The sequence below is a fragment of the Chroicocephalus ridibundus genome, chromosome 2 (genome assembly GCF_963924245.1).
Source record: "Chroicocephalus ridibundus chromosome 2, bChrRid1.1, whole genome shotgun sequence".
NCBI classification, from domain to species: Eukaryota; Metazoa; Chordata; class Aves; order Charadriiformes; family Laridae; genus Chroicocephalus; species Chroicocephalus ridibundus.
This window is the reverse complement of record NC_086285.1, coordinates 71707723-71720709: the sequence shown is the minus strand read 5'-3', so window position 1 is coordinate 71720709 and position 12987 is coordinate 71707723. Positions and strand designations below refer to the sequence as shown.

At 41.8% G+C, this 12987-nt stretch overlaps 1 protein-coding gene across 3 annotated transcripts in view; it reads left to right on the top strand.

Annotated features, from left to right (window-relative positions):
- Nucleotides 1-5: 5 nt before the first annotated feature.
- Nucleotides 6-12987, top strand: part of RANBP9 (RAN binding protein 9) — a 41454-nt gene continuing 28472 nt past the window's right edge. For 2 of the 3 annotated variants that reach the window (XM_063325838.1, XM_063325837.1), the window contains exons 1-2: nt 11-965; nt 9360-9471. In XM_063325838.1, the coding sequence (XP_063181908.1) occupies nt 503-965; nt 9360-9471 (575 nt within the window). In that variant the 5' untranslated portion in view covers nt 11-502. Of the gene's footprint in view, nt 966-9359; nt 9472-12987 lie in introns of all 3 variants that reach the window. The other variant, XM_063325839.1, reaches the window with a different exon arrangement.

Genomic DNA, 12987 nt, shown 5'->3' with positions numbered 1-12987 from the left:
GCGGGGCGCAGCGACGGACCTGGGCTCAGCTGACTGCGGGGGGGGGAAGGGGAGGGTGACGGGACGGGGACGCACGGCGGCGCCTCGCGCCGGAGGGAGGGCGCGCGCGCGAGACGACGACGACGAGGAGGAGGAGGAAGAGGAGGAAAGAGCCGGCCCTTGCCGCGGCGCCTGGCGCGCGCTCTCCGCCCGCCTCGCTTCCGCCCGGCTCCGCTGGTCTCCCCGCCTCGCTCCCTCCGCCCGCCCGCCGCTCCGTCGGCCCGGCTCGGCTTCCCCCCGCTCCCATCGGGCAGCCCCGCCGGCCGCCGTCGCTTTCGTCGTCATCGCCCCCAACCCGCCCCCTTCCGAGACGCTCCGGTTGGGGGTGACCCGCCGGCCAGAGCCGCCGGCGGCCGCCTCGCTCCGCAGCGCCCGGGCCTGCCCGACGCTCCGCCCCGGGCCCCTCCGGTGACAGTCGCGACCGTGGGAGGTGGCGGCGGAGGAGGTGGAGGCCGAAGCCGGGATGTCCGGGCAACAGCAACAACAGCCGCCGCCGCCGCTCCCCTTGCCGGCCGCCGCACCCCCGCCGGCGCCGGGGATCCCCTCTGCCGCCGCCAACCCCGGCACCGCACCGGCCGCCGCGCTCCTGCTCCACCCGCCGCCACCGCCGCCGGCCACTGCCGCGCCGCCGCCACCCGCCGCCGGCAGCGGGCCCGCGGTGACGGGGGGCGGCGGTACCGGCGCGGCGCTGGGCCTGTCGGCGGGGAGCAGCAGTAGCGGCGGCGGAGGAGGCACCAGCGCCCCGGCGCCGTTCCCCCACGGCGACCCGGCCCTGAACGAGCAGGAGAAGGAGCTGAAGCGGCGGCTAAAGAGGCTTTACCCGGCCGTGGACGAGCAGGAGACGCCGCTGCCCCGCTCCTGGAGCCCGAAGGACAAATTCAGTTACATCGGCCTCTCCCAGAACAACCTGCGGGTACACTACAAAGGTGAGGGCCGGCCCGGGCCGCCGCCAACTCCCCCGTGTCCCGGGCAGGGCGCGGGGGGCCCTTCCCCGGGCCGGGGGCTGCCGGCCGGGGAGCACTGACCCGACCCCTCCGCCGGGCAGGGGAGTAACAATAACAGGAAATAACACACGCTCCTCGCCCCTCTTTCTTCTCCCCCCTGTGTCTTCTGATCCCCCCCTAAATTGCCCGCAGCGTCTTGTTTTTCCTTATTTCGCCTTTATTTTCCTCTCCTTTACCCTCCCCCCCCCCAGTTTCTGTCGCGGTGCTGCGGGGGAGGGAGGGGGGACGGGGGGGGGGACACACACACAAGGGGCCGCCCCCGCCGCTTCATGCTTCGGGAGTGGGTATTATGTAAACTCCGAGGCTTCCTCCGTGGATTCAGGTATCACCAGAAGGTTTGGGTCGGAGGCAGGAGAATAAAGGAGGATCGGCATGACGTGTCCTGTTTATGGTAATGTGCGAGAAAAGAAGTGGCTTTTTTCTTTTTCTCCCCCCCCCCCCCCCCGCCTCCGAGAAGAGCAAGGGTTAAATGGAGTTAAGAGCAGCAAGCGTTAAGCTATTGAACACGGAAATGACGGGAGGGGAAAGCACAGAGAAAAACACCGGTTATTTTTATCTGTGAAAAATGGAATTAAAGTCACTGGTAACAGCCTCGCCTAACTATTCTACAGACTACAGAGGGATTTGAGGGAAGGAATGACAATAGGACTTATATTAATAAAGGTGACTATAAGTTTCTGCCTAGGTGTTTCATAGTTACTGATTTTCAAACAAAAGGTAAAAATCAGAGTGTGTGTTTGTATAAATCGGCAAGAGGCAATAGAAGAAAAAAAAAAACAACTTGTGTTGATTGTTATGAAATGTCATAAAACCTGGAAATGTAAGCGTACACTCTGACCTGAAAAAACACAGACACATCTGGTGTTTTAGGCCTAAGTCCTAAAGTAGAAGTGTTGTGGATTCAAAACCACTTTTGAGTTGGCTGTGAAGAACTGGATCTTTTGTCAGTCTCTAGGCAAATGAACGTAATGGGAGGGGAAAAAAACAACCTTGCAATTATCCTTTCTCAGAGTTTACAGTGGAGAAATTCAAGTGAAATCTCGATAAACATGTTACTGTTTAATCGGAGGAGGAAAACGGCAACACAAACACATGTCAGGATTTGGCTGCCATGAAAGGATTAAATGTACTCTCAGAGACTTTTTTTTTTTTAAATAGAGAGGCTTTATTATTACATACAGAATACTCTGCTAAAAATGCTAACTTTAATGCACCATACAAAGGTAATAAAGGAGGTTGATGACTATAGAGCAGGTTTCTGGGAGGCACTGAGTGATTTAAGGACACGTTATTTAATACTCAACTCTGAATTTCCTGGCTTTTGTTCAGTGTTTTATGACCTTGTATTTTTAGAAGCATTTTGTATTTTCTACTGCTTAGTGGTGGCGGGCTGGTTTTTTTTTCTTATAGGATGATCATAGCTTTAAGGCCAGCAAGTCCTGCTGGTTTGTTTTTCTTTGACCAACTCTTTTTGTTCATGAACTGGAATTTAGCGATGGAACCTCTCTGGTCTGTCAGTGTAATTATAGAACTATATTTTCCAGCTTTCTTTGTGCTATCCCTGCCTGCTTTTCCTCACTTCTCTCTTTTGCCTGAGTGTTAATAAAAGAAATTCATTAACTCAAAGAAAATACAAGATGCTCAGCATGTTTCTGAAGTATAGGTAACATAGGAAATACTGTGGATAGTCTACCAGAAGTCATAAAGCACAGTTAGTAGGTTATAATAATAAAATACCTTTACTCTAGTTGTTAAATAATAGTGAGTGATGAAGACTGAAGAGTTCTAGATTAGCTCAGAGGACTGTGGAAAGGGGAGGTGCCAATATAATGTGTATACACTTTTCTTTCCCCTAAATGGGAATGAAGGTGGCTATTAGGGCAGCCCCACATATATGTTACCAGCCTGGCACCTGGAGTTGCTAACTGGGCTAAGCAATGAAAGGTATCAGGGAATTCCTACCTGAGAACTGGGGAAAAAAGCACTAAAACATCTGTTGCCTTTCCTCTCTCCTGGATCCTTCAGCCCTAAGACTACAATAAAAGGAAAGAAAATTAAGAGGTTCAGTGAGGAGAATAAGGGGAGGTGGCAAGTAAGAATGTGCTTAGCACTGTGAAATGTTGTTTCTGCAAATCAGTTGCCCGTAGAGGTCTCAAAGCATTCAAAGTATCTTCTTGGGGAATATATTGGTACTTTTGGCGCTGCTTAAGTTCTCTAAGTAGTCACAGAAGAATGGTAGACGTCTCTGTTGGAAGGAAATTTGAATTGCACATTGAGCATGGATAAAGATTGTATTCTTGACCAAAATACTCAGGGAAGGAAGAGGAGATGGATGTCCAAAGAAGCCAGTAATCAAAAGCAATTCTTAGTATTTTCTATTACTGTAATATAGGTACCTTACAAGGTACTTATAGTTACCTTACATGGTACATTTCATCTTTCTCTGCTGCCTCTGTAGATTTCTGGCTGTGGAACTGGTTTTGTGGAGTAATTTCCCCCTGTCTGTGACTGATAGGAGGCAGAAAATGGTAACATCAGTGCTTTCCTTCCACCCTGGATGTGTTGGGAATGGCTTACCTCTGGAAAAAGTGTGTGAGGGGCAACAGTCAGAGCAACAGCTTTCAAAGTTGTTTTTTCATATAACTAGCTTCGTAATTTTAATGTGCTGATGTATTGTTAGCAGTGATATTTTTGTTTCATTGGTTTGTGAGAGGAATGATGGTCCTCTGTATGTAATTTTGAAGATTCCATTCATTTTCTTGCATACCAGTGGACAACTTCTATGGAAACATGAGCTGCAGTAGATGTCTCTTTCTACCCACTGCAGCTGTGATGCTTTGTGTACTGCATTTCTGGACCTGAAGCTTTTTGCAAGCATCCTAGAGAGTGCTTAAAAATCAAAACTGCCACAAAACCAGGTGTTGATCAAGTAGTGGAGGTGTAAAGAAAGGAGTACAGTCTAGCATCAGGATAACAGCTCTTTAAACTTTGTTGGGCATCAACAAAACCCGAGGGTCAGTGCTCTTTTGTGTTATCTCTCAGAATCGTAGTGTTACTTAAAAAAGAAAAGGAAAGCGTACATGTGGAGGTGGTTGAAGGGCAGATGGACTGACTGCCGTGTTGTTTACCAGAACAGGCTAATTTCTTTCCACAGTTATACTTTTACAAATTCTGACTCTTGATTAGGAAGCTTTGACAAAATCTGGATATGAAATACATATACTTTGTCATCAGTGATATTGTAATATATTAAAGACTATACCCAGGGTTTTTTTGTTTGTTAGATGGACAGATGTGTATTTCTGTGTTGCTGCCAGTTAGCTGTACAAGCTGATAGAAAGCTGACACTGTCCTAATTACTGTTGTTTGTGGTATAACTATGTAAGGGAGACATGAAAAACAGTATCAGAAAAAAACTTGTCATTTCACTTAATTGTAATATTAACAGCTCTGAGCTGTGGTTAAGTGGTAAAGAAACCAAAAAGAGTCAGACAAGTGTATGCTACATGTAAAGCAGTTGCTGCACAAAATATGTAGCTATTAAGGTAAGACATCTTTAAAAATATTCCAACATATTTCTAAAATATGCAGAATTAACGCATGAATCTTGTTGAAAACAGGGATTTCATAAATGCTGTATGTAATATGAACATTCCACTAGACAGACAAGTTCAGTTTCCAGCAGATAATAATCTGTGCTATGTAGTATAAGGAGATAAAAATATGGACTCAACGCAGATTGTAACCATGAAAGAAACTATATACAGAATTAGGTAAACAGACTGAATCATTAGTGCTAACTGAAATCATGGAAAGTCCTATAGTAACTTCACTTAAGTTAGTCTTGTGAAAATTGTCCAAAAAAAGCTGAGGAAAGTTATGCAATTTTGAGTAAGCTGCCATTGCGTGAACTTTTTCTAATGTATCACAGGCCAGGAAATCTTAGCCAGACATTTATTTACAATGCAGTTGCCTTTGAACTGTCTCTAGTGCCAAACTTAAAAAACAAAACAAACCGACCAAACACACAACCCCCACTATTTTATTTTTCAGTGCAAACTGTGCATCTCAATTTCTGTAACAAACAGAAGTGGATTCTATAGTAATAGTTTTGTGTTGTCATTCAGTGATATGAGGATGGTGTCAATTTCTCTGGTAGAAACCACTTGGAAGTAGATTCAGTACAGTACAGTATGCTTGTTTTGGACACCTTTGTAACTCTGAAATGTCTTGCTTTTTTAAACTGGGGAAAAAGTTCAAGTAAAATCAGTAATTTATGCACGTCTTTTTTTCTTGTCTCAGTGAAACTTTCCTAATGAATTCAGCAGAAGATTAGGCCTTGATTATTTTATTTTTGGCAGTGTGAGCAAATCATTGAACCACCTGTTGGAAATAACTGCAGTTCAGCTTATGTAAACTTCATTTAAGGATTTAAACTGTATAAACACACGTAGTTTTTTGTCTAGGTAGACACTCCTGTAGACTTCTTTTGGACTATTTGGTGCATATGCATTACACACTTAGATCTAGGTTCAAAGACTATATTTTTGAAATCTGAAATGGCTTCTCCAAATATGGTTTTATTTGAATTGACTTTTTTCAAGTAGATGGAATTTTAATTTAGATTAATTTCAATTTAATTTTGCTAAAGGACTGACAATACTATTTTTAGTAAAAATCATCGTGTCAATGAATGCTTAAAATAAAGCGTTACTCCTTGAGTGTGGTCAACTCATGGTTGTTAAAACACTTCTTATGAAAGCCCAATCAAAACCAATTCTGGTAATTGAACTTACCTGTGATCTGGTTTACAGTGTATAGTTCAAGCTTTGTAAACCTGTTTTCCCTTCTCTGCCACAGTGCATCTGTTTGCAGAATTCTCTTTTTGATGCTGAAAATGATTAATGTTTAGTGTTAAATAATACATACTTTAAAAGTATTCTTTTAAATATTTCAGCTATAGTTTGCAACTGTGGAAGAAGTCTGTTTTAAGGAACATAAGGCACTATTCATATGATCTGCTTCAGGCGTTTGGAACCTCCGATTTAGAAGTTCGGAGTTGGGTGTCAAAGTTCCTTTTTATTCACAAGCAAGGAAGTGGGAATTCAGGTTACCAAAGAACGCTAGAGCACTACATAGTGTCAAACTAATGGGCCACTCGGCTCGGTGTCCCATCAGTGACAGTGGCCATAAGTGAGTGCCTATGGAAAAATTAAAAACATGTTGGGCATATGTGGTGTATCTGTGTTTTCCCCTCTCATTTTCCAGCCATTTTAAGCTGAAGGCTATCCTGAGCTGAAAACAGTTTATCAGTTAATTTCTATTCTAGAAGCTTACCCAGCATCTACTTAATATCCTTTGGTAAGAAATTTTGCAGTTCAACTATCTGCTTTGTAAAGAGCCTCTTTCTTGTTTTAAAGCTGGCTGATAACTATTATCTCTTGACTCCTCACGTAATCCAACATAACTTGGTAGTACTGAAAGTCTCAACTAGCATGTTGAGGCAATGTAGAGGTATTTGGAATATTTGAAAGTAGTTAACTGCTTGTTGCTGCTGAATTTGCTGTTAGAAATAATAACTGTATGTAACTACAAATAAAAGCAGCATACTCAAGTAGTAAAATGGGATTCATAGGAGATTATATTAAAAGGACAGCAGTTCTAAATTTAGGGTGTCTTCTGTTTGATGGGATGAAAGTAGTTTTAGGCACTGACTTCCCCAAGTGTGTTGCTTCACCACATGAGGTGTTTGGCAATACTGGTAAGGTATCCTGTTACTTCTGCCCCTGTGTCGACCTCTTATTTGCAGTGTGACAGCTGTGTGTGGCTGGGTTGTGAACTGGATCAGGGAACTGATCTGCTGCTTAAAAAAATCTGGTAGGTTTCTTAAATCCTGATCAGCTAATCAATCTGGTCCATGGTATGTCCTTGCAAATAGCTGGCTGAATTGGGGAGGGGTTGGGAGAAGGGGACTAGTTTCAGGAAGAGGTGCTAAAAATACCTTAAATTAGTATTGTTTCCAAACACTTGTATTGCAATTTCACAAAACAAAGTTGTCTGGATAATAGATGTGCGTTTTCAATAATATTTGGCTAGTTCCTACTACTTTAGTTTTTTTATGTGGAAGACTTGCCCAAATAAGGAGACTGACTCAGACTGAAACTACACAGATTATCAAGTGCACAGAGTAACCAAGGGAACTTCTTTGCAGTCTACTTTAAAGTAAAAACCTAAGGACATTTAAAAAGACATTCTCTTTCCCCCCAACTAATGCATCATTTAATCAGCGCTGTCTGAATTTAAGAGATCTCTCAGGAGTTTAATGTTCTGCCCATAAAGTTCTGGGTGCCTTTTAGCTGAAGGATTTCTGCGTATTTAGGAATGATCATCTAATTTATAGTAGCTAAATAGTGAGCTACCAGCACTTGAAAACCAAGCAAACCTATGGAATCTCTAAGGTTATGTACTTGGTTATTACCTTGGTTGACGCAGCCTGAGGAAATAACTTGAAAGTGGTGAACATTAAAACATGCATGCTGTCTTGTGTATGGAGGAGTAAATTACTGTTTTTCCTCATCTGAGACTTCTGAAAACAACATGTAGAAGTTAGGTAAGAAGCTTAATATTGTAAAATCTGTGAGGTGATCAAAGGATCTAGTATAAAATGTTTAGTAATGACATACTGAAGCGAGCAGTGCATTTGCACCCAGAAAAGTAAGATAGTCAGCTAGTTAGTTGCCTGAAGGTAGTAACACACTGGGGTGAACTAGTTACATCTGAAAAACTTTGTAGGTTAAACCTAATCTCAATGAGTGAAGAATTTGTGCTGTGATAGCAAAGTTTCAGATGCAAATGCAGCCATGGTGAAATGTAGAGTTCTCCTTGTCTGAGCGTGTGCCATTTGGTAAGAGCTGGTTGGTGCTAGCTCTGCAGGCAGATAAGCGCTTGCTGTTTGATCAACACTTACACTAGAGGGCTCTGTGGTTAGAGGTTCACTAGCGTAGGTCAGCTGTGTTTGATCTTCCTGGATGGCTATGCTGTCCTTTTCCTGCGGTTTATTCCTTGCTGTATGACCCGACTTGCTGCACATGAGACATGATTAATCTGTGCCTGAGCAATAATTCCAGTGTTAATGCTACTGGAAGGAGTGGTGTTTTTTTGTTTGTTTGGTTGGTTTTGGAGGGTTTTTTTGGCATATGCAGATCAATTGCTATGCTGGTGCAGTAGGCCTCCCTGTCTGGACTGGAGATGACAGCTGGAGTGCTGCAGCCAAGTGATTTCTACAGCACACTCAAAACAGTCCTCTCTTTCCATCATGTCTCAGATCTACACGGAGAGTGGGAATGGGATCTGCGTGAATTATTGTTATGGCAATGACAGTCTGTTCCTGGTTGCCATCCTATTGAAATAACGCTTGCTAGGATCCAATATGCTTCCCAACTTGTGTGCTCACGCACTCTCTTTTTTTTTTTTTAAACTATGTCCCATGACCCCGTGTGTGACTTTCACACAATGATGGAAGGATTTTAGTGTGCCTGGGAGAGAGCACTGAGCTTGCTTGAACAGGTTGCTGCTAAAACAAGTCATCTGGCCAAAAGCCTGCTTCCAAGCTGCCTTCGGAACAAAGGGCTGTGAAGAGGGTGACGCATTCAGAAGAGTTAGTCTTAGTGGAGCACAAGTGGCTCTCCGGTTTAGGTTGAAAATCCCTGGAGCAGACGAGCTGGTGTTGCACATTCTTCTTGTGGCAGAGCTGATACATAGTGAGTCTTATAAGAAAAAGGAGTAGGAGCTGCATTGTCTCAGCTGCAGGCTGTAATGCTTAGTGCTATCCTGAAATAACATTCAGAAGATGGAAGTGAATTACAAGTCATACGTTCTATATAATGGCTGATGTTTATTCTGAAGGACATTAGAGATTAAACTCCATTATATTGTGTTTCAGTCTACAAAAATGAGTAAGCCGTCTGCATTTGAGAAATCATAACAGTTCTTTCAAACCCAGGTTGGCTTTTGTCAATTATGTTACTGTGGTGAAACTTTTTTCTAGTTTCCCTTCAAATAATTGTAGAACCTTTTAGAGTAGTATATCCAGAACTACTCACAGCATGCTTAGTTGCAGTGCAGGTGCCTACAATGAAAACTTAATGGTGGAAGAAAATATTCTAGCATAAAAATGAGGCTGATTAGAATATTGTATCTTGTTTGCTCATTGCATAAGCCTTCTGTTTTGAGTAGTTGGTATATATACCTTTGAGTCACCTTCTGCAATTATCTAAAATACGTTTTTGTTGTGTTTTGAACGCACTTGTTTTTCAGGTCATGGAAAGACTCCAAAAGATGCTGCTTCTGTTCGAGCTACACATCCTATACCTGCAGCCTGTGGCATATACTATTTCGAAGTTAAAATTGTCAGCAAGGGAAGAGATGGGTAAGCATTGAATGCATTATTAATTAATTATTACCTGGAATAGTATCTCACATCATCTTTCTTTCAGTAAACAGATGCCTTTGGTATCAAAATTTATTTTCATATTTTACCACTTTTTATATATTTTAATTCCTTATTCATGGGAAGTTGCACTCTGCTATCTGGTTGTTTTAAGGGAGTTGATTGTGATATTCATTGTCCACAAATCAGTGTACACAATAAATATTGTATCAGCATCCTCTCTCTTGACAGAGGAGTTGGGGTTTGAATGACCATAGTTTGACCCTGCCCTTACATTTAAAGGTTTTGTTTTTTGACTATATGGCTTTACAGAATTTCATGTAATTTTTAGGAATTTTTTAGGGTGTGCAGCAGACCAGCTTAACTCCTCTGTGCAGTCTTTTCATGGATGACATGCCAATTTTAAAATGGAAAGTTATTCTTAAGGCTACTTGTTGGTGAACAGTAATTAGAATAAAGGGGAGTGTTCTGAATAGGTTCCTGGGAATTTGTCACGTTATGGAAGGAACAAGAGCTGATGAGTGAATGCAGCTGCAATCCATCTGAATTATGAATCTGTCAAAGCACAGGTGATACCGTGCTTTTAAGTTTACTGAGGTAGATAGAATCTCACCTGGGAAAGTCCTGAAGTGCTAATGAAGTCCTTGCTAGACTGCTTTAATGCCTTTACATCTTTCACTGCTTTTGGTAGAGGGTGTGCTTTAATCCTGAGACATTAATTATGTTGCTTATGTAGGACTACATAAGCAATACTTCTTTCCAGTATGCTGTAGGATATACTGTGGTTCTACTTCAAGGTTCCAGTCAGGACTGAATGTACTGTACAAGGATGTTGCAGATGCTTATGTCCTGTTGTAAAAATAAATCTTGAGAGAAGGCCGTCATCGCTCTTTGGATGAAATTCAGTGCCTTTGTCTTTCTGTCTTGCTGCTATTTTCTTTCTTTCATTTTCCCAGTGTTCTGTAAGGCTTCTGTAAGTCAAAAATGGTATTCAGACTTTTTTCTATTGCTTATAGTATTGCATAGAGATATTTTGAAAGAGTAGCCTCTCAATACTGCCCCATGGAGGGGCATTTATGAGTTTGTTATCAGTTCTCTTCCCAAAAGTTATATCTGGGAGACTTCTTTGCTGTGAAAAACTTACGTGTGTAGTTGCTTTTGTCACACCATGAAGATCTAATTATTTTTAAATCAAGATGACAGAAGTTAGTGTTTCAATTAATATTTTGCTGTCCATTTTAGGAACACCTTTTGTGGGTTTTTTTTTTTTTATTCCTTAAACATTTTTTTTAAAAATTGGCCTGCTGCTGTCAGTTAAGGAGAGGTTCTTATTGTGATTTGCTAGTGGTGCACGTGTCTATTCTTGAAATGTGTTTCTGCCTGCTTAGTTTGGAAGTTAGCTTTTTTGAAATGATGGATTTCAAAAGGTGTCCATGTGTGTATGCTATTTTACATAGCTCCTGTAACACTTTACCTTAGGCCTCTCTGTGTTGCTTTTTAGTAATTTCTAATTCAGTAGGCCACTCAGGGCAATCCTACAAAAATAGAAAACACCTTTGAATAAAATGTTCCAAGGTTTTGTAGTTTAAATGGTTATTTGTGAGGTGTACATAGCTAAGACTTGTGAAGTTGCCTGCTGAGATTGCTTTAAAAAATCAGACGGGTACTTCTTTCAGTTAATGATAATACATACTGCCTTGTTCTTACTTCAGCCTTGTGACCTTTTTTTAGTGTCACTTTATGAAACATTAGCCACATAATGAGCTATGTTCATTTTTTTTCATTGTATAAGATAGTGTCGATGCTGGGGAACACTGTGTGCAGAGCCAAAGCCAAACCTAGTATAGTGGGTAAGGGGCAGGAGTTGACATGCGGAGCCTCACTGGATGTGGCGTGTGTGTATGTCTAGACTGTTTTCAAGAGGTCTTTGACTAGGTGTGGTGTCTTACGGTTCAGTGTTAGGCTGCATTCACACTAATAAATTCTTCTGTAATAAGTAAACTGGGGAATTTAATGCAGAGATCTGTAAGTAGGTCTATAGAAACCAGTTTGTGTCAGATACGGTTTATTAGTTCTTTCTCACTGCGTTTTGTGGTTCATATGGCTTGCTCCATGTATGTTTTTCCCATTTTCTTCTCTTCTTTACTTGGTGTCCAGTGATGGGAACGGAGTTCAGGAAGACCATATTTGTAGAGGACCAGCGTGTAACTAATAGGGTCAATTAGTTAAAACGCCTTACTGTTGCAAACGTATGTATTCTCAAGGCCTGAGTCTAGCTGTGAAAGCACTACAGATATATTTTATAGTACTGTTTAAAATAAATCCTAGACTACCTGAGGCACCTCAGATGTCTTATCTGCAAGTACTGCTTTCAGCTTTCATAAATGTCAATGGATGATTTAATGGTTTTTATTTGGGGTTCCCTTTGGTAATGACCTTTACTATTTATATTTTTTTTTTTAATAAACTCAGCTTAAAGTATTTAGTCCATGTACTATGTTATATGGGCAAGTCTAACAGCATTCTTGCTTGTGTGCTCCACTTAGCATGGCTTGCCTCAAATCATCAAAAATCTTTTTCTAAAAACCTAGTCTAGGAGATTTATTTTTTTGTGCTACTTTAGCTCTTGGTGGCACTGCTCCTGGAATACGATCTTGCATATCTCAAAGTTGCTGGATAATCATGAAGATTATTCTGCTCTTCTGAAGGAGCGTAGCTCTTCTTAGCGTAGGGCATGGATGTGGCATGGCTTCCAGTATAGCTTATCATAGCTGTCTGTGTGTGAGACAAGTGTTGGTTTTGTCACACTGGTGACCTAGGTCATTAAATTCTTTATGTATTTGGGGGGTAACAGTCTTGAGTAGGAATTTGAAGGTGCATAATACATTAATTTTGCAGATGTTCATGATGATCAACTTCTAGGCATTATGGACACATTGAAGAAAGCATGAAAGCAGCCTTACTAGGAAGTAAGAAATGGGTATGGAGGTTGGTGCTGCAGAGCAGACGAAGACTGAAGTTGCTTTTTGATGTCTCAGTGAGGGCTGATAGGGCCATGCAGCAACAGATGAGAAAAAGGGAAGTGAGAATTACAGTCAATAAAAGTAATAAGGTTGAAATATCATTCAAACAAAAACTGTTTGGTATTTTTACAGTGTTTGGCATGAAGAGTCCCAAGGTCTTTTATGTGCTGCTACAGTACAGACACGTGAAATAATTATCTTAAATATTTTTAAATTCTTCTTAAAAGTGCTAACCTGCTGTCATGTTGCTCTGTAAATATTTTCTGTTGTTCTGTATTTCTTCAGTTTTCTTCCTTAATTTCATGTCTCCTTTTGCAGTCTGAAGACCTCTGTTTATTTACATTCTCCTTTTATACTCTGTTTTGCTTTGTTTTGTTTGGCTTCATGTGGAACATTGTGGACAGTGATGTGAGCAATTGGAGATGATAACAGTAGATGAGTAATGGCTGTAAGTATGGGGAACAGTACCAAG